The following is a 21,100-nucleotide window of genomic DNA, read 5'->3' on the forward strand; positions in this document are numbered from 1 at the left end:
TCCGTACTCATTCCAGAAACGGAAGAGTATACATATTGGCATTGTGTAATGCCCATTTTCCGTTTATACATTTGTCCGTCTTTCCTTATCTCCGCCTATCTACCTGTTCTAATATTCGTCTGTGATGTTTAGCCTTCAAGCTAAAGACTTATGACTTAGATCGCATACCCTATTAGTATGCTCATCTTATAAAGAATCTTACAGTACTCTACCTCTACCCTCTATGGGCGTGGCAAATTGGTAATCGGTAGAGATGAGAGTCGCTTTAAGTTAAAAGTCCTGAGACTTTGGATATTATACTCGCTTAGACATATTGGATACATACATATATAGTACATATATTGTCACCAATTAGGGGCGTGGCAAATCAGTCAAAAACTAAACAATTCAGGATTTGAGAACTGCTGCAGACTTTCTCATCAGATTTATCCAAAAGCGATTCATCTCTCTTTTGTGCGTGAGCGGGTGCTATGCAGTCGGGAGCACCCGTTTATCTAATTTTTATTTATTTTTTTTTTTTTTTTTGCTAAGCTGCGTTAATAATTAAATTATTTTGCGCAAATTTATCACAGTTGTTATCTCTCACAGACGCAAGCAGATTAGATAACTTATCATTAGGTGGCTAAAGTTGGGGCAGTAGCACGCCCACTCACAAACACACACACACACACACACACATAGACACTCACGCACATAGAGAGCAAATGCGAGCGAGATAATGAGAATTTAAATCGCAATAAAGTGCTGGGAAACAGGCAAAGATATAACAAGCAAAATAAATGTTAAGCGGGAACGGGACGAAACGACAGAAAGAGCGAGAGAGGGTGAGAGCGAGGGAGGTGAGAGCAGAGAGTGATTGGGAGGTTAGTGAAAGTGTTGCCAACTGCACGACAAGTGTCTGAGTGGGTTCAGTGTGTGAGTGTGTGAGTGCGTGTGTGGGTGACTCTCTCTCTCTCTCTCTCTCTGTGTGTGCGTGCGTTAATAAAATGTAATTTTGAAGCGTATTAAGGCGAATTTTGTGCCGAGTCAGACAGCGACAGCAGACGTCGTCGTTGTCGTCTATGTAACTATGGGGATTAAAATGCACACCAGCACATATCAACACATACACACACATACGCATTCTACACATGTACATTCGCTATGTTCTTAAATGCAGCAGCCAACGATTTCATCTAAAATTAAGTTTCACTGCTAAAACACATTATTAAATCGGTTTAACATACAAATTCGATATATACATATATCTACATATATGTGTATATGTATATATAGTATATATACATACATATATAGCTCAATTAACCTTTGGAAATATGAGTCGACTTTCGCTGCGTATGATTGACAGCGCTGTGCGTGTGTTGTTGACAAGTTGGCAGCAGTTGCTAAAGGTTACCGTTTCATTCCGCCGTTCCGCTTACACGCTTCCCTGCTTTCAATGTATGTGCTGGTAATTAGCGCATTAATTAAATGCTTTACTTGCCTTTCATGAATTCTATAAATATATGCAGTGTTTCATTACAGTTTCTCATTTGTACCATTATATTACAAGTATTTCTATTGTACCATTCCAGCGTTCCAATGTGCTTCGTTTCACACAACAACAATCTTGTATCATAAATGCAAAGCTTCTCACGCACATATCATGATTGAATTTGGTGTTTCATTCCAGCGTTTCACTACTACTACTAAACGCTATAATTGAAAAGGAGTTTAACAAATTAAATCATCGTATCATAGATGTATTCAATAAGAATCTCTACATCGTATCATTCCAACGCTCCACATATGTAGTATATAGAGCTGAACGATTTATCCCTATTCCAGCTGCTCTGTTTCATTCCCATATGTTCCTTGCGCTCTAACCATCTTGTCTGAGCTGTTAAAATTTATTTGCTGAAAATGGAATTGACTGACATTTGGGTTTACTATTCGTTGGGGAATTCTTTTCTGGAACACACACGGACACACACATTCATTCACGCACACAGGCACACACTCAGTCTCGCACCAGCACCCACACACATACACACAATGAGAACAACTGGCTTAGTAGCACAGAGACATAAATGTTTATTAGCATTGGGCGAGTATTATGAGCATTCATACAAATACGTGAGGCGCGCCTCCCTCCAGGCGCCGCTCTAGGATATCTTTGTCTATCTCTGTATGTGTGTGTGTCTGCTGGCTGCTTTTAGATGCATTAACTACACGCACACAGAGACAGTGGCTTAGACGCGCCTATCCGCATACGTGTAAGCGCATTAACACTGCGCATCAAATGTCTTAGAGCAAGTCAATTGCATTTTGCGTTACCGTTTGATTATTGGCTTTACATTCGAGCACTCACGCCCTGACCTTTGTCACAGCTCGGTCCTAATCAATGTTATTGAAATATTGACCTACCTCTGTCTCTCTATGTGTGTGTGTGTGTGTGTATCTGTGGGTGGGTGGATGTGGCCATAAGCCTCATTGAATCGAAATTTCGGCTTGTTAGTCGAGCAATAGTCATTGTTCACATGTTGCCATTGTCGTTGCAACATTGTCGATAACATATCGATCACTAATCAACTGTGAAAGGCTTTGCTTTGATTTAATTTCCAATTAGTCTGCCATGCGATTCGACTCTTGTCAATTTGCATTTAGTTGTCAACGCAGCAGCATTACGAACCGAAAGGTGATTTATATATGCCGTTCCGAAACACTTTTCAGTTCCCTCCCCCCGATTGGATTTCGACTAAACATTTTACAATACATGCTAAATTGGCATTCGAAGACATAAAAGTGGATTTATAACTTTTAATTAAAAGCAAACCTGTTTCTCCGGCAACGCCCGGCTCTAGCGCTTACACATGTGCCCGGTCGAGCTTCAAGCTCTGATAATATTGAAAAGCATTTCCATGTTGCTCACAAGTAAATAATGCAAAAAGTCAAGAGTAAGTCAATAGGAAGTGCTCGGCTAGCAGATACCCTAAGCCGCACATACATCTGTACATTGAGAGGAGCTTCAATTATATAGATTATAAAATATTTATTGAATACTCTCGCTGTTTCTTGTCCTATATAAGGCATCGACTTGGGCAAAGTATCGAAATGGGAATCGATGGATGCCATAAAAGATATTTTTTTGATAGCCTGATTGAATCATTTAGACTGTCAGCCCTATCAATCACTGGATAGAAGGATAATCTGTTCCAAGCATAGCTGTCCTTTCTATTTCGGAATATATAAGGGGTCGATTCAAACAAGTCATAATAATTTTTATTTTTTTATTTATTTTATTTTATTTTATTTATTTTTTTTTTTCAAGATTATAGCTAATTAACTATTCGTATCCTTTATAGATATATTAGAGTTCAAAAATTGAATAAATAATTTTTCTGAATAATCCTGTAGCATACGCACTTTTGTTGACCGTGTGTGTAGTATATTCTCATCCAAGTCCATACTAAAAATACTCTGCAAGAATTATTATTATTATTTGTGGATATATACACATATACACACATACAATACAGGGAATATCTAGTTCTTAGGAAATAACATTTACAATCTCACTAATTTTTTCCGAGTCGAGGGCAGAGCTTGAGCTGCACATGCCAAGTCCGCAGCTAAGCTGAAAGCGAATTGTGTTGTCTTCTCAGTGGAATGCTAATTAGTTCTGTGTCGGGCGGGAATTAGCTTTCAACTCGTGGCGCGCGTAGGTTTGCTCCGCCGGCTGGGCTGATGCAACGCATCTGTCAGTTGATATTAAAAAGCAGCTTCTTTCACAATTTGGCCGGAAATTACAAAATTCTTGTTCCTTTCTTTGCACGTTTCGCACAGGCGTCGGATGCGAGGGGCAGGAGGCGGGAAGTGGGCGGTACGGCGGTGCGAAGTGGAGCCTACGTCTGAACCTGAAAGGTGCCGCAAATGCAGTTGCTTGCGACAGTTTTTTTTTCTGTTTTTTTTTTTTTTTGCCTTTTTCTTTACGCTGCTGTTGTTGCTCTGATTGTTTTCTTCTTCTTCATCATCTTTTTTTCGCATCGAAAACAAAAGGCTGCCTTATTAGAGTGTTCCTTTATTTTAATGCCACATTTCACACCATGTGGGGGCGGCGGTGGCTTAGAGGGCGGGCATTTTGAAGGAGCCTGCCATTGTGCGCGCTTCGTTCGCCTTTTTGTGTGTATTTCTGCAGTTGCCTCCGCGTCATTGTAGCAGTCACAGTGGCTCCTTTGTTTTAGCATAGATCTGTTGCCCCTGCCCGCTTGCAAGCCCCCCCTCCCCCCTCGCCCCTCCTGCTGCTTGTCAATGACCCAACCGAGAGCTAACTACTCCAGCTGAATGGCAATCGTAGGCGCGCTTTGTTGCTGCCTCTGCCACACTCTGAATGCCAGCCTGCCAAGCCAACCGGGAGCCGGGAAGCTACTAGTCTGTTGTTCTAACCCACTCGCGACTTCACTACTAACGCTATCAGTCGCAATTTTTCATTATTCGAACTCAGCACTGAGTGCCAACGCAGACAGTGTAACCAGCATACATATACATATATGCATGTATATATACATATATTCAACTATATATATATATATATATATTTATATGTATTTGTTCTCAATCAAGCATTGACGTCGGGCTGCTGCTCTGAAAACGTGTCAACGCTGCATTTCACATTTCATCTCTGGGAACAACAGAATTTCCATGTTAGTTTTGCTTGACTAAAGGGAGCTGAAAGCTAAGCTTGATAGATGCTGCAGCCATGAGGAATAACAGAAAATTGTGTAGCAGCTATTGAGCTACTAAACTTAACCTAAATGCACTTAGATGTAAGCTGAGATAAGAGATGGCTCAGGACAAGAGATAGCTGCTTCTTGTCAATCCACTACAGAGTGGAATAACATTCGCATTTATGCATTTGCCAAGGTAATTGAAATCGCAGATTTGGTGGGAAAATATATGAATATATGTGAAATATATGAAAATATAAACTATTGCATATAAAGTACAGAATAAGTATATTCATTACATACTCGCAAGAGTATTCATTCATTCGTAGACTCCTTCGTTCATTCATTCATTCATTCATTCATTCATAGTACTCATTCATTCATTCATAGTACTCAATTATGCACTCATAGTACTCATTCATTCATACATAGTACTCAATTATTCACTCATAGTACTCATTCATTCATAATACTCATTCATTCAGTCATAGTACTCATTCATTCATTCATAGTATTCATTCATTCATTCATAGTATTAATTCATTCATTCATTCATAGTACTCATTTATTCATTCATAGTACTCATTTATTCATAGTACTCATTCATTCAATCATTCCTTTCGAATGAATACTATTTCTAATAATCTTCTCGTAATATAATGAATATTCAGTACCTTTATTAGTTTGGTTGTTTCCATCTTTTGCGGTATTTAAGGTATTCAAAAAATCCAATTACAAATTTCGATTTGTATCAATCAAAAAGTTGCAAAAGTTATCAAACAATATATGAGGGATATATGCAGGGCTTAAAGTGTCTAGTTTTAATTTACTGTACAAGTGAATCTATGCACTTGTTTCATAGACTTACACAAAGCCAATATACCCAACATGGACATTGCGAGCCAATATGCCCGTTGGCCATTCAGCAAAATCCGCTGCAAGCGAAGCGGTCGAAAATAATGTGAAGACGCGCCACGGACAACACTTTGGACGTCCATCAAGTGGTTTGGCTTCTGATCAGATTTTTGTATTTGTGTGCCCCGTGCGAGACGAGTGGCAGGACGTGGGCACTTTGAACGCCAAATTAAACAGAGCGTCAGTCCGTGAACTTCGGCGCTTCAACTAATGAGGGGGCAAGGCCGAAGCCGCACGCTAAGAAATTGATGGGCCGCAGACGGACAGACAGATGGAGACAGAGGAACAGAGTATCGACAGAGAGAGAGAGAGAGAGGGAGAGGGAGAGTGGGCGGGTGAGGGCGAGCGCGAGCGTGAGAGGGGGAGAGAGAGAGAGAGGCGGCAGGACATCAACTAATTGAAATTGCGCGCCAATTTTGTGGCTTGTTGGCCGCATCCTTCGCCCTGCTGCGGCGTGCTTCGCGTTAGCCACGATTGCGTCTCGGCTCGCATCGGTTTCGGTTCGGCTCGCACTGCTCACGGGTCATGCGCAAGTCACAGTTGAATTGTTTTGCCTGCATGGAACAGCTGTCGGACGGTTCGTGCGTTGTCGTTGGCCCTCGCATCGTCCTGTTCGTCCTGTTCGTCCCCTGCTCGGCTAATGCTGGCGCGTTGTTGCGTGTGTGCGTCTTAAATTCGCCAGCCAAAACATCAGCGAATGCAGTCTCTGTCGGTATTTGCAGCAGTGGGCAACGTATCGTTGTCGTCCTCATCGTCGTTGTCGTCGTTGTCGTAGTTGTCGTCGTTGTCGTCTCCCGACTGTCTGTGCGGCATGCATGCCGTCCGTGTGTGCGTGTGGAGCAGGTCCAAGCAACTGGCAGTGCAACTGGCTGCTTCAGTGACCCACAGAGCCGGGCAGCGACGATATCGTCGTGACTAGCGTTACGGTTGAAACGTGCTTTTCGCTAGTATTTGCCAAATACTATCATATCTTTATCTTCTACCGCCATATATTTGTGAGTGTTTCCTTTGCCTGTTGGTTTTTGCGTTCCTCTTCCTCTTCTTCTTGTTAGTTTTTTTTTTCTCACCGGGTTGCCGCATTCACGACCGCGTACCGCGTGCTTCTTGTTTGTTGTTTGTTGTGATTCCAAATTGCCTCCTCCAGCCCCGTGCACTGTTCCCACCGAGCGAGCGTCGAGAATTTTCAGAATTATTTGTGTTTCGCGCTTCTTTTTTAGTTCGTTTTTTTTTACATTTTTGTTTCTGTGTCTATATAAATTATATTCATATCAACATATATAAATATATGTTTATATAAGTCTGCCTCAAATTCGCTTTGATAATACCAAGAGCCACTGCTGAGTGAGTCAAGTGTTTGTGTGCGTGCTCAAAACTCATTGATGAAATATTTCAAAACAGAAACAAAACAATGCAAAACAAAACCAAGCAATCGGGCTCGCGTTGAAATCTTGTTGGGATTAAATGACAAATACAAACTCAAGAATATTCGAATATTGAAAAACCAAACGATTTTCGCGGAAAAACAAAAGGTAAGTGTTAGCTGATGAGTGCATAAGGCAAATTTGAATAACTGAACAAATCGAAAATGGCTTTATAGATCTAATAGATATAAGAGCTAGATAATGATAAAAGAAAATTTAATAAAAAATTTCGAAAATATGTTAGATAATCAAGTAACATATGATGAAACTAATTGGGATTAGCCGACGGCTGAATACCTGTTTGTCATTTGAAAATTTATGACATGCAGCGAAACCTGGTTCTATTGAATAGCTCAACAATGACTCAACTGAAAGATTTGCTTGGGTTCACTATTAAAAAGTAGCAGATATGCTGCACCATGCCCCGTCGGTAAAGCTTAACTGACAGGCATCAAATTGCACATTAGGGCCTGGCCCACAAGCTGCCGGACGGACTAAGCCGGGCAGGTAGCGTCTATGGTGCAGGCGGCGTCGAGGAGGCTGCGATTCTCCCGAGTCATTAATGGCATAGAACACATGGGAGTCGGGTGTCAGGGCCTAGCTGAAGGGGGGGCTTGAGAAGAGCGAGCTCTAGCATATGAGCCCGATCCCAATTGTGCTCGACGCACTGCTAATGACAGACGAACATGATCGCATTCCAACTCATTAGAGCGGAGGAGGCTAACGTGCGGCCTATCTATCGGACACGTGAGAGCCTTCAGGTTGCCCGTGCTATTTGAAGCATTCAATCTGGTGAGCTGGTAGGGAACTCTAGGTGCCCTGAGGGCTTGTGGGTGCGATAGTCTACAGACATCTTACGACTGCCCTGGCTCAGCCCTGGCAGGTAAAAAGGCATACTGATTGGCTAATAAGATAACCTAACCTTAGTAGGCCAGCTGTAAGATCATATAGAGGCAATCTGTATATGGAGTATAGCAAAAGCTAAAATATATACACACATATTATCCATAGTGAGTGTGCATATCAAGGATATTGCATATTGTGCAAAGCAAATATACTCACTTTTAGCGTAGCAAGCGGGTATATCAGTTATTTGTTTTATATAGCCTTTCAGTTTGCTGTGATTTGCAAAGATTTACTTGAAATCATCACTAAATAATCAAATATAATAAATCATAATGAGATATTCAAGCACATAATATTAGTAAATCAAATTGATGCCAGAGATGTTTTCAAGTTTGTGTTTGTTGGCTCGCTGCATCATTCGATGGGTCTCCGATGGAAATCTCATTTGCTTGCTCTGGGCGGGCATAAACGTTTGCCCAAGCTCATTGGAATGTGAATTGCAATGTGTGGCGATAATTGGAGTTACGTGTGTGTTTGGCTTTTAGACTCATGCCTGATTAAAGGTTGAGGGCGGCTGCTCGCAGCCCGAGAGAGTGTAGCCAGCAGGCTGGGCATATTAGTGGCAGCTGCAGGCAACCAGCAACGAGCAACGAGCAACCATCCTCTGCCCCCTGGCCCCTAGCTGGGCGGCTAAAGCGTCTAAATGAGTTCAACTTGTCCGCTGGGACTGCACTTGGTCGGTGCCATCGAAATCGAAAATGTTGCACAATTTGGCCCAAGGGTCTAATTCGATTTTGAAAACTAAAGCCGCCTACGTTGCTCCATTAGGGTGGCCCAAAAACGCAGGCAACGCACATTGCATCAATTTATTCATTGTAAAATAGCATTCGGCTCATCGTCGCTGCTGTCGGCCTGTCGGATGTGGACATCGATAATAAATGCATGCGATATGCATTTTATTTTAATTTAATTAAAATGTGTTTATTTATGCACTTAAGTTGCAACAGCAACAACAACAGCAGCAGCAGCAGCAGCAGCCTAAATGTTTGCATAAATGCATAAATAGTAAAGTGCACATTTAACATGCACGATAATCAAATGCATTTTACAGATTGCCACTGCCCACATTACTAACACTAACGAGCTGCAGCTCAGCTGCAACGAATCACAAATACTCTTCACTCTGTGAATAAGGAAACATAGAAGACAGATCTAGATCGAACCGCTTGTGCCTCTACCTCTGCGCTTAGCTCTTGTTTCTATCTAAGCACACGCATAGCTAATACACTTACGCATACTCATTCATACACACACACATTTTAGATTGAACTTTCAAGAGTATAGATGATTAAGATCGAAATGTACTTGACCGATTCAACTTGTCTTTGCTTTACATTAGTATTTAGTATTTTCAATAACATCGAGCTAAGATCTAAGAGAACGTTGCCAGATGTACAAAGAAATAATGAAAACATATATATACATATACAAATATACATATATATTTACCATAAAATACTTGCCACAGCAACGAAGTAGCATCTCTTTTACTATTTAAGCTTTATACTATTACTAAATACTTCACTTGGGTTCGCATGTTTTATTGAAAATATAGAATTATAGTGCGTATATTAAGCATGCCCTATACGTTATTTATGCGCAAACAAAATGTATAAGTGTACAAATATATTTTCAAATAGCCAATATATATTATAATGAAACATTTTTTGAACAATTTCATTGAAAATCAACAGCAATGCTATTTGGTAAATATACATAATTGCAGCTTTGGGAGTAATTAAAGAGAACAAGAGCGAGCGAAAGGTCGCTGGCGAAATGCGCTTTGTCAAGCTGGCAGGGCAACAATAACAACAAGACGAAACACAAACATAAATGCAATTTGAAACATATGTAAATATGAATATACATATATGGAGTCAAAATACGAAATAAATATTGAATCACAGCACACACACAGTGCAATAGTTTGCAATAAGTCTACACACACACACACACACACACACACACACATAGGTAAATTCTTTTATTTTTTGTTAAAGCTTCAAACGACAATCAGCTATGTGGCATATTTTTATTTTGGCCAAAAAAAAATTGCCCTTGGGATTTGAGTTGAAAGTAATTTTTTATTTATTTATTTATTTTTTTTTTTTTTTGCATTTTATAATTAAATAATATTCACATTTATATTTCATGTAATACTACTATATACTATATACTAACATACTATATCACAATATTCTACGCTATATCATATAATGTATATGCACTTGGTAATACTAAGCCATATATCATTCTAGAATATAAGTCACTATATCATAGTCTAGATCATAGTGTACTACACCATCCCATACTATATACTATTATACTACGATATGTCCATGCCATTATCATGTACTATGTATATATATATATATATATATACTCCACTGTAACTTACTATACCTTATGGCATGCCCGAGTCCATCTCTTTGCTTCATATAACTACTCAAGACTAGATTAGATTCGTTCAAATTTTAAGAAATATAATTACTGCATAGACTACAATGGTATTCATGGAATCTTTCAACTTTCAAGTACTAAGACATAGCTTGAGCTCAGCTCAGACATTTACCTTATGATCTCTGTCACACCTCCCCCTGCCTTGCATTTAAGCAAGCTCACAAAAGTCGCATAAAAAAATATGTAATAATAATACTACTTTGTCATTTCTCTCAGCACACTTTTCACTACTCAATTGTTACACTGTGCTACATAATTGTCATATTAATGCTAGCATTTGTCACGCACATTTGCTTTGTCTTTGCCTGATTTTTACAAACTTATTTTTATTTTATTTTTTTCATACATCTAAAGTAACACATTTTCGTTTTGAAGATTTTGGTTGTAATGTAACGTTTCTAAATGAAACTAAAATATTTATGACAGCCATTCTGTGGCTGTGTAAACCAAATATAAAGATATGCCAGTGCATATGTGCGCGCGTGTGTGCGCACACACACACTCACTGATATATACACACTCTGTCACACACACACTGAGAAACTCAGGAGCTTGTTTCATGTGCATGCGGCGCAAATCCCTTTGATTATCCCTGTGCATTCACAAACGAAGCAGCAAAGTCCGCACGCTTTAGTTTAGCAATAAAATTGAACAACAAATATTCATTGCAATAGCTGCAGCAACAACAACAACAACCACAACAACAACAACAACAACAACAGCAAGCATTGTAAACAAAATGCAAGTGAACAAATGCAAGCAGCAAAGTGTTTTGTTTTCCTTTTTGCTTGCCTCGTACTGCAGCTAAATAATGCACACGCACACACACACACACAGACACACCAATACACACGTACATATTCACACTAGTATCACTTGTAGAGTTTCGCTGCTGCTTGAAGTCGGTTTGATTCATTTTTAAGCTCTAACTAAAATGTTTACACAGATATTTGTAATCGGCCACAGCCGACTGCCCAATACTCGTCCACATTTTAAAGCCAGCTCAGTTAAACTTAATATCAATATTTGTTTTATTTGCTATAGATCCTATATATCCTATAGAGTAAGCAGGTAACAACTTTTTGAGCCGCGTCTAAAAGCTTTTTTCTCTTTAATAGATATATAATATAATAGTTCTATGCGACAATTTGATCAGCAATAATATATTTCAGATTTCATGTTAAGTATCGGGCTAACCTAGATATGATCGTATCGACTAAACATTCAAAGTACTAATTTACTCCCATTTCACACTGTGATCGAGTATGTGAATGCGACAATGCGAAAGACTAATACTCTTACTTAATAAACCCAAAGTAGATCTTAGACATTGTGAGCCATATTTGGTTCAGAATTGAACCAGTTTTTATTATAGCTAAATTATCACGTGGATGAAGTGTCGAGTTGAGACTCAAGCGAACTAGTTCATTTGCTGATTTGAATAAAGGGCTTAGCCATACATTAGGTATTTAATTAACTTGTAGTGGAAGTCAAGATTCCGATGTTCTTTTCACTGATGAACTAGTTAATTTGTTCATTTGAATAATGGTTTTTAGCCATACAATAGGTATGATTTAATTAACTTATAATGGAAGTCTCCGATGTTTTTTTCACTGATGAACTAGTTCATTTGCTCATTTGAATAAAGGTTTTTAGCCATACATTAGGTATGATTTAATTAACTTGTAGTGGAAGTCAAGACTCCGATGTTATTTTCACTGATGAACTAGTTCATTTGCTCATTTGAATAAAGGTTTTTAGCCATACATTAGATCTGATTTAATTAACTTGTAATGGATGTCAAGACTCCGATGTTCATTTGCTCATTTGAATAAAGGTTTTTAGCCATACATTAGGTATGATTTAATTAACTTGTAATGAAAGTCAAGCCTTCGATGTTCTTTTCACTGATGAACTAGTTCATTTGAATTAAGTTGCTCGCCGTTGACTTTATATTATTTAATTACCATGTAGATCCAGCTTCAGTCAATTTAACTCACTAGCGAACTAGTTCTTCTTGCATTTGAATAAATGTCACATCATTTATGAATTAATTGTAATATTCAACTGATTGTAGGAGTTCAACTGCTTGTAATCCAAATTTACGTCAAATTTAATCACTCTGTGAACTCGATGTGAGCCAGCCCTAAGCTGAGCTCCCTGCGAATCATTTAAATCAAATAGAGCTATTTGTATATGTAAATAATATCTGGCAATTGGACATCATTTGACGTTTGTCTGCTCCGCCCACAGCCCCGAACGGTCGAACGGGACTTCAGGCTGGCTCTACTCGAAGTCTCTCGGCATAAGTGCTATAAATTGCTGTAAACATTTTGCTACGAATCGTTTGGCTCAGTGCTCTGAGCTGCTATTTGTTGGTTATTTTATGAAAATCGTTTTAAGCGTAGCTACTCGAATTTGCGGTTGCTCTGTTAGCTCTTTCAATTTGAGTCTGACTACCCTATGCACACGAGAGGTAGCACGACTTAATTACCGTTGGCCTCCAATGTGCAGTGGGAAAGCTTTTCGTTGAAGATGTCGACTCAAAGCTGAAAGACTGACTCGTAATTTAGACACTTTCGAGCTATTAATTGAAACATACCATATGAGCTAAGCTATCTGGTAAAAGACTAGGATGACTGATGTAGTATAGCGGCTGAGATTGAATACACCTTAAGAGCTGCCTCGAGTGTAAGTCAAAAATTGAAACATACAAATATGAACAATAGTTAAAAAATATGTATTCTAAATTTATTTATTTGAACTTTTTTTCCAATACTCACCCTCGATAAAATGTAATCAAAATTCGTCCATTGAATCAAATTTGAGCTAACTTTACGATATTTGGATTTGTCATCTCAGAGTATTTAAGCGTCGTGAGTCAATTTCAACTCTTTTCCTGTGATTCGAAAATGCTGCCCAGTGACCTACAAACTTAAATGCTATACTAAAATGTGTGCAGAGTTTGCAAATTTACGTATCAGCTGAATTGTAAATGAAATTAAGAGACCAAGAATGCATATGAATGCCGGCGGGACTGAAGTAGAGGCAGAGGCAAAAGGCTGGCCAAAAGGTGTTGCCATAGGAATAAGCAATAAACAAATTGACAAAGCCACAGCACAAGCTGCTTTTGCATTGGATTATATACACACACTTATACATACATACATATACATACATACATATATATAGGCATATATTATAAGGCTGATGCTTTAAAGGCATTCGTAGGCGTTGCAGCTGCAATTCGTTGATCAATCTAACACAGCTAGACAAATTCAAGTCGATAATTTGTAGCACATTTTATATAAGTGCTTTGAGCAATTTAATTGAGGGCAGGCATGCATTATTTTCGCATTTCATTTAGAGTTTCTTTATATCTCTCTTGGGAACAGAGCCCCCTACTGGAGCTGCATAAATATGAAACTTGAATGTATTACGATTCTTAAATTGGAGCATCGAGCATTAGCCCAGCTAAATGATATGAATGTAATGAATGCTTTAATCATATTTAAATGATATGATTGTTGGAATATAATTATATGTTTCTATTCATTCATAGAGCATTCATATCATATGAATGTTTTGTAATAACTTGTCAAATTTCAGCTGAAATGAATACAAAACTCTTAATATCTTAAGAAATCATAACATTCATATGTTTGAATTGAGGAATCTCAGTGTTTGAGCAGAGTAAAACGTATATATAGTTTATTTATAGCACTCGTAAGAGTGTTTGTACTGAATGTTTCGTATGCAGCTTGAGATTAAGTAGAGTTTCAACTCGAATGAATGGCCTCTCCCATTGAATTGAGTAAATTGAATGCATTCGGTGTTGTCTACTGGAAGTAGCTTCTTTTTGTCTCTCCGATTATCCGAATACCACTCAAAGCATTCACATTTCTGCAAGACTCCATCAGGCATGTCGCCTTACAGTTACATGAACTGCGTTCAGTTTCTTGGGACTGATGGATTTGCTGGATACATGCAAATGCCGCTTACCAGGCGGTGCCTTGCGCTGTGGCTTCCAGGCCAAGACGTGGGCCACGTTCCACTTGGCTTTAATGGTGTCACGTGCGAGCGAATTGCAAGTGACTCGAGACTCGAGGCACTCATTTGATAAACTAATTGTGGGTCCGGCTCCGAGCGCCTTCAAATTGAATTTAATATTAATTAACTAATTTCTACGCTACGCTCACTTTTAATTAAGTTCTTATCAGGCCTGCTTCTGCACTTGGCTGACGTAATTTCATTTGATTTCGTTGACATGCTTGAAGCTGCCCAATGGTTACCTCTCCCCTTCCCCTTTCACTTCACCATCCCCCTTCTCGGCCCATCGTTCGTCTCACCTCACATCACTGCCGTCTGGTCATTCGCGTCGACGACTTCACGTAAATACACGTGCCGCAGCTCAAGTCCAAGCCAAAGCGGACGTCGAAGGAGACGTAGCTAAAGCCCGACATGAACAGCTGTGTGGGAGGGGACAGGTGGCCGTTGCGGCCAACAGGGAATACATCGATGTGCAACGTGTTTTTCCGGTTTAATACCTTTCTCAACTGAATACGAATGAAAATAGCGGTACATGTATCAAAAAAAAAAAAAAAAATAGAAAGAAAAGGAAAAAACCTAAAAACCCGAAAGCAAAAGAAAACTCAAACCTCCCCGCAGCTTCACAATATAAAGTAAAAAGACCAACAAGAAAACATCATGAATCCCGTATCGCGCTTACCTTCTCAATGTGTGTGTGTGTATCTGTGTGTGTATTTGCCTTGCTGAGTGTTGCAGTTGAGCACGCGCCGCTTTACGTTGCGGGCGTGACGCAAGCTGTGAGTGCAGGGGAGCAGGAAGCGTGAGGATCCATGTGGACTTCCACTAAACGGGCTTACTGCCAGCTGGAGCCAAAACTTCTTCATATATACAGATAAATATGCATAAACATATATGTAAAATCCGATTCCGAATGCCAAACAATGCAGTCCCTAACAATTATCGATGGCCGACACAACTGTACTAAAAACTGGAAAACGAAATATATCATAGTCTAAAAAGTGGATCAGCAGAGGCTTTCTAATTAGCTTAGAAATTAACTTTTACTACTATCGATATTTTATCGATTTCTATTGAGGTATTTGTATGAACAACAATTTTTTTAAAGTTTAGTTAACTAAGAGAAGCTAACTAGGGAGCTTAATTTATGTAAGTGCTTTAAGTACTTAACTACATTAATCAAAGTCGATAACATATTGATAGTTGTAAAAGTTAATTTTTGATTTTTTTTTATTTTTTTTATTTTTCAATAACATTAATTTCTACGCTTATATAAAACGTTTCATTTTTATATTTTCTTTGCCCATTTTCATATACGATCAATTTCGATAACATTCTTGATATTAACTCGGTTTCAATGGTCCATAAAGAAAAGCGATACAACTGCTTCATCCCAGCTTCGAGAATTCTCTGCATAAAAGAGCTCTTAACGGTTAACAGTTATCCGATTTTCTCTGCTCTCTGGCGTTCTGTTTATCAATCGTTGGGCCCGTGCAACGCCCACGTTTTGGCATTTTCGTTTCTTCTTCTGCTGTCTGCATTTTGTTGGCACACAACAAGCAACAGCCACGCCTACACAGCCACACTAACGCCCATCACTTGTGCCCCCACACGCCTTGTCAGTCGCCTTGTGTCTGCTTTCAGTTTTTTTGTGCTTTGTATTTAGCCGGTATTTTTGTATACCCTGCAATGCTTTGAAAGTCGTCTTACTTATTGGAAAAAGGTCAGCTGGACGGCTTTTCCATAAAATGAGGTACACAATCAACATAACTGTACCTATGAACATACATACAAAAATATTTAAAATATTGCTTTTTAAAATTGGCTGGCATGCGTCTATAAATTATCGATAAATTATCGACCATTTTTGGTTGATCTATAGTATGTTAGAATATATGATTGTTTAAACAGCTATTGTTGATCGATAGTCTGTTATTATTAGAAACGTAATTTATCGATAGCTGACTACTAAGTTTTTAAATCATTTAGTTTGTCCATAACTTTTGATTACGCAAATTCGTCGCTATAGATTAATTGCCTATAATCGATAGCACTTTAAGGCTATCCAGCCGATAAATTGCTATCAGCCTAAGTTTTTGTTAAGCACAAATCTTGTATACATAGACGAACTGTCAAGCATGCCTATTACAGGGTATCTGCGAGTCCGGCAGGGTTGAGTTCTGTATTCCTTTTGTGCTTTGTGCACGCTTTTATTTCGGTGTTTGTTTGCTTCCTTTTGTTGTTGTTTTGTAGCCGCTTTGTGTGTCACTGTACCACATACACATACATACACACGCTAACACCCACACACACACACACACACACACACACACACACACACGTACGGCACTTGTTGTTGCTGTTGGTGTTACCTGCGTGTAAAGTCGCGTGCCAAAAATCGCTAAATTTTTTTTGGCTATTTCCGTTTGCGTTTATGTTTTACTTAAATTCCCTTTAACCGGCCTCAACATCCGACCGACCCACGACACCAGCGAACGGAAGTGGCGCCCCTCCCCCTCCCCACTCCTTTTAGCCGTCAATACGCAGCCAACCACTCGGCCCCTCCCATACCTGGCCTTGCTGCCCCCTTTCCAGTCGGTTTTATGCTGTTGCTTTTTAGCTGCTTTTGCTTTTGCTTTTGCTGCTGTTGTTGCTGCTGGGTTATTTTTTCATTATTTGCAATATCACGTAACGCCAAATGAAGTCGTAAAACGTCCAAGTCCCGAGCCCCAATCAGTTGCTCACACATACTCACACGCATGCACACTCCTTCGCTCGACCTTCGACTGTGGCAAGCGTATAAAAACAAAAAACAAATTGTTTAATTTATATTATAGGTATTACGTTTGATTAAGCGACGCTCATCCAGCCAGCTCCTCTAGAGCCCCTCTAGTTGCTCTTGCCCTTGTCCTTGTCGTTGCCCTTGTCTCTGTCTCTGTTTCTGTCTCTTTGTCTCCCTGAATGTCAGGCGGCTACCCCTACCCGTCCCCCCCTTTAGACTACCATAAACTTGAGGCATTTAAATTATGCACAAGTGCCGACAACCGGAACCGGGTCAGGACAGCAACAGAATGGAGCAGGACGCATTGCCTAAGTGGTTTCTCATTTAGCTGAGAAGCATAAATCAAGCATTAAAGCAAATAAACAAGCAAGCAAGCAAACAAATGAAAGCACGAAACACAGCCGAAAAGCGACAAATGACAAAGGACACTGAACGACCAAAATGGAAAGAAAGTAAATGCCAAACGCAAGCCGAAGCTCAATACCCTAACAGCTAAGATCAACTGCGACTACTTGGCAGAAGATCATTAGGCTTAACATTGTCTTATATCTATAGATCAACTCCAACTTGATGGTCATATTTGTGACTTTTTCTATAAATATGTGAAAGCTTAAGTAATATGTATATTAAAATAATCATCTGCAATCATTGAGAGGATCATCTAGTGGGTTAAAACTTCCTTTCCAGTTCGACTTCAAGTTTCTCTATTATTTTCGTTATGGTTCAACAGTGTTAACTTTTTTTTTTTTTTTTTTTTTTTTTTTTTTTTTTTGGATTGCTCGGAGCTGACTGAAAATTAATTAAAAACCATATAAATTATTTCGTTGTCATTTCACATGCTGAAGCATTGCGGACTTTGACGCATTTGCCGGCTGCCACTTGGCCAAAAGCCATCGAGCGCTCTTGCCACATGCCACGTTGATGGCTGACAACGAACTGTCGGCCTAAAGGCTATGTGCTCATAGCTCTCGGTTCACTGAAACTAATACAGACGTGGCCCAGTCAGAGGGAAGGTTAGGCCAACAAAAAGACTAGACTAGAAGATATCTCGAAATTGGGGCATGGTGAAGAAAAAGCTGATGAAGAATAATCGATGCTTATCGAGGACTGGACTATCGAGGGGCAAATCGAAACAGTGTCTGCGCTTCTGAAATTTTATTACTGAATTTAAATTGAAAAATTTAATTGAATATGAGATAGCAAAGATAGAGAAGATTAAAAAAGAAAGTACTATGCATGTTGAATATCTATGAAATATTGTCAAATCCCTGATAATACTATATATACATACATACATATATATATATTATCAGGGATTTGACAATATTTCATAGAATATTCAACATGCATCGTTGGCTCAGCGTACTTTATCGACGATCAGGTAGTATTTTTACGCAGATTTTCGAAAGGTGGTGGTAGGGGTGGCAAATCCCTCGAGTTTGGCGCTGCTTGGGACTTGGGAAAATTCTCAAGTTTGTGTTGAACGTCCGCAACGTGACAGCACTGGGCCAGACCATAGACAGGATATTGCTGGAGCTTGCCGAATAGGCTCTGCCGCAGCCAGGGCACCTCGTGGCACATGCTCTCGCATAGCTCGTTGCGCTCGTCGATCTTCAACTGCAAATTGGTTAATGCCTCAACGAATGATCAGCGAATGTGGGCGTGTACTCACGAAGGGCGAATTGTGGGCTATGATTACGAACTCCTCCGTCACATTCGCATTGGGCGCCACTGCGCGCACCTGGGCCCAGATGAGAGCCGGCACCGTGACGGTGTAGCCGGAGTCCAGTTCGACGGACAGCTGGCGGCTATCATTGCAGGCTATCGTCGTGGGCAGGCTAATGGTCCCGGAGACACCGACATTTACATCATATTTAGCATTTATGCTTGCCGACTTCAGTGCATTCAGGAAATGGCGCCAATTGCCGTTGAGCAGAGCGCGTAGCCAAATAATTGAGAGCATTTCCTTAAACTCGCCTTGCCCACTGCTGAGAGGCTCATCCTGTATGAGGGTGGCATATTCGAATGTCTTGGCACCGAACAGCGACATCAGCCGTCTGTCGTCGCGGAACGCGGCTTCTACGCTCTCCGACCTGCAACGGGATCAAATGTCAAATTTATCAACTGACGCATCATTGGCCTTAACCTACCCGTACGGCTTGAAGAGATGCTGGCTATAGATCACTTCAATGTCTAGGCCCAATCGGTTGAGCTGGCCAGCCTGAGTCTGTTGGCAAGATAGCGTTAGTGCATTTATGGCTCGGAAAGCCATTGCGATTCATTGCTCTTACCGGTTCAAGCCACTTGGTATATGCCGTATAGCTGATATACTTAAGCTGCTGCTTATCGATATCGTAGCATATGGCGAACCTTTTTAGTGAACCAAATTCCTCGAAAGCCCGGCCAACAACCAGACTCATGTAGCCCTCGCAATTCGGCATACTCGTACGGCTCTCAAATATGGGAGAAATGGCATTGTCACGGCAACTTACACTTTCAACTTCTGGCTCGCTCGAGTGGTCAAGCAAAATAAATCTGTTGCGCTTACAACTAATTGTAGTGCGATTCGCATTAAATTCCTCGTAACGCCCATATGAGCTATCAATTTAATAAAGAAGAACATCGATCAATTTCTTTTCAAACTGGTTAGGAAGAATATGTTGAATATTTTGAGTACATACGGAATATAATATTTAAATCCACTTTCGCAATATAGATCAACAGACTCCGAGCTTTCAAGTGTTAATATTGGCCCCGTGACCGACACCCAATGCTTTGATCCCAGCTGCGTTACTGTTAATGGTGGTAATGGAGAAATTGTAAGGAGATTACATCTCTGACTCGCACTATGGAAAGGCAGGGAAACCCCGATAAGTCCTAAAATGAAAACGTTTAACAATCGCATCGCGCCAAATTACAAACAGCACTATGGGCAGTCTGCCTGGGCTCAGCTCGTTTTATAGGCCAGCGCGTGTATATGCGAATACGATAGATCCTATCAATAGTGCAATCTGTTCAATCTAGCGCGGATCTACGCACTTGCAATAACACTGCTATGAATACTCTTCTGGAATGACAGAACTCTTGATCAATGCTATCAACTGCAGTCAATACTCTAAAAACATGTTTTAATTGTGAGCTTTTAGCTATAAGGCTATAGTTACGTACATCAGAATAAATTTGTAAAATTTAAAAGAAATTCAATTAATATACATATGTATATAATTTTCAGGACAGATATGGCTATAGCTATTCATATTTGAAAAGTCTTTCGAATTACACAAAACCAATATGCTCATTTTATATACATATATTTGTATATCAATTTAAGAGAATTTGCTATACGACTACACTAGTATTCATTTGACATGAACTTCCCGAGTCATTTTGCAACAATCTATTGCATCGATAGCAATGCACATTCATATAATCAAAATGCACTGGTTTCATAAGTTCATGTGCTAGACTCGCCTTTTTCTTATCAGTTAAGCGGTTGCGTGCATAGTGAGTTTGTAAAATCGGGGAAGAACCACAATTGTTGACATTCGTTGCCTTCTAAGTGGGGCGAAGTAGACTGTTTTTGAATACATACATACATATGTATATGTATGTGTAGGTTATTCAAATATACCCTGTACATTGACCAGCATAATATGTATGTAGACATAAATTGCAAAACTGAATACAGCCAAGGCAAATCATTTTGTGGTGCATAAAGAAGTAACCGAATGATAATGATGATGATTAATGATAAAGATAGTAATTAGAACAGAGCAGTTGCGGGCCACCCTCATGATCCACCGTGCGCGTTGATTCTGCTCCACTTGCAATTATGAGTCCAAACTAGCTCCGGCACTCTGGCA

The 21,100-nt window shown here is 39.7% G+C and overlaps 2 protein-coding genes across 9 annotated transcripts in view; one reads left to right on the plus strand and one right to left on the minus strand.

Moving 5' to 3' along the window:
- The first annotated feature begins 6,322 nt into the window (after positions 1-6,322).
- The window catches only part of Ten-a (Teneurin-a transmembrane protein), a 308,074-nt gene continuing 293,296 nt past the window's right edge, over positions 6,323-21,100 (plus strand). For 4 of the 7 annotated variants that reach the window (XM_089474227.1, XM_089474225.1, XM_089474232.1 and 1 more), the window contains exon 1: positions 6,323-7,150. The gene's annotated coding sequence lies outside the window, so the exon portion shown is untranslated. The remainder of the gene's footprint in view (positions 7,151-21,100) is intronic. The other 3 variants (XM_089474226.1, XM_089474228.1, XM_089474229.1) reach the window with 3 other exon arrangements.
- Positions 18,378-20,178, minus strand: LOC108620242 (uncharacterized). Of its 2 annotated transcripts, none has more exons than XM_018017148.2 (5): positions 19,919-20,178; positions 19,529-19,835; positions 19,388-19,464; positions 18,910-19,330; positions 18,378-18,848 (listed from the first exon to the last, which is right to left on the minus strand). In XM_018017148.2, exons 1-5 carry the CDS (start codon positions 20,140-20,142, stop codon positions 18,615-18,617), a joined length of 1,263 nt encoding a protein of 420 aa, XP_017872637.1. In that variant the 5' UTR covers positions 20,143-20,178; the 3' UTR covers positions 18,378-18,614. The 2 variants fall into 2 exon arrangements, with proteins under 2 accessions (XP_017872637.1, XP_017872636.1); XM_018017147.2 differs by having other exon boundaries at positions 18,378-18,854.

The sequence above is a fragment of the Drosophila arizonae genome, chromosome X (assembly GCF_054131065.1).
Source record: "Drosophila arizonae isolate 15081-1271.41 chromosome X, UAZ_ARI_1.0, whole genome shotgun sequence".
Lineage (NCBI taxonomy): Eukaryota > Metazoa > Arthropoda > Insecta > Diptera > Drosophilidae > Drosophila > Drosophila arizonae.

What these genes read in the sequence shown, in the direction of transcription:
- LOC108620242 (XM_018017147.2), bottom strand. Translation starts at nt 20,142, where the DNA reads ATGCGATTGTTAAACGTTTTCATTTTAGGACTTATCGGGGTTTCCCTG. An exon ending in GGATTTAAATATTATATTCC is followed by an intron (nt 19,836 to 19,918) that starts GTATGTACTCAA and finishes TTAAATTGATAG; the next exon opens with CTCATATGGGCGTTACGAGG. An exon ending in TAGCCCACAATTCGCCCTTC is followed by an intron (nt 18,855 to 18,909) that starts GTGAGTACACGC and finishes ACCAATTTGCAG; the next exon opens with TTGAAGATCGACGAGCGCAA.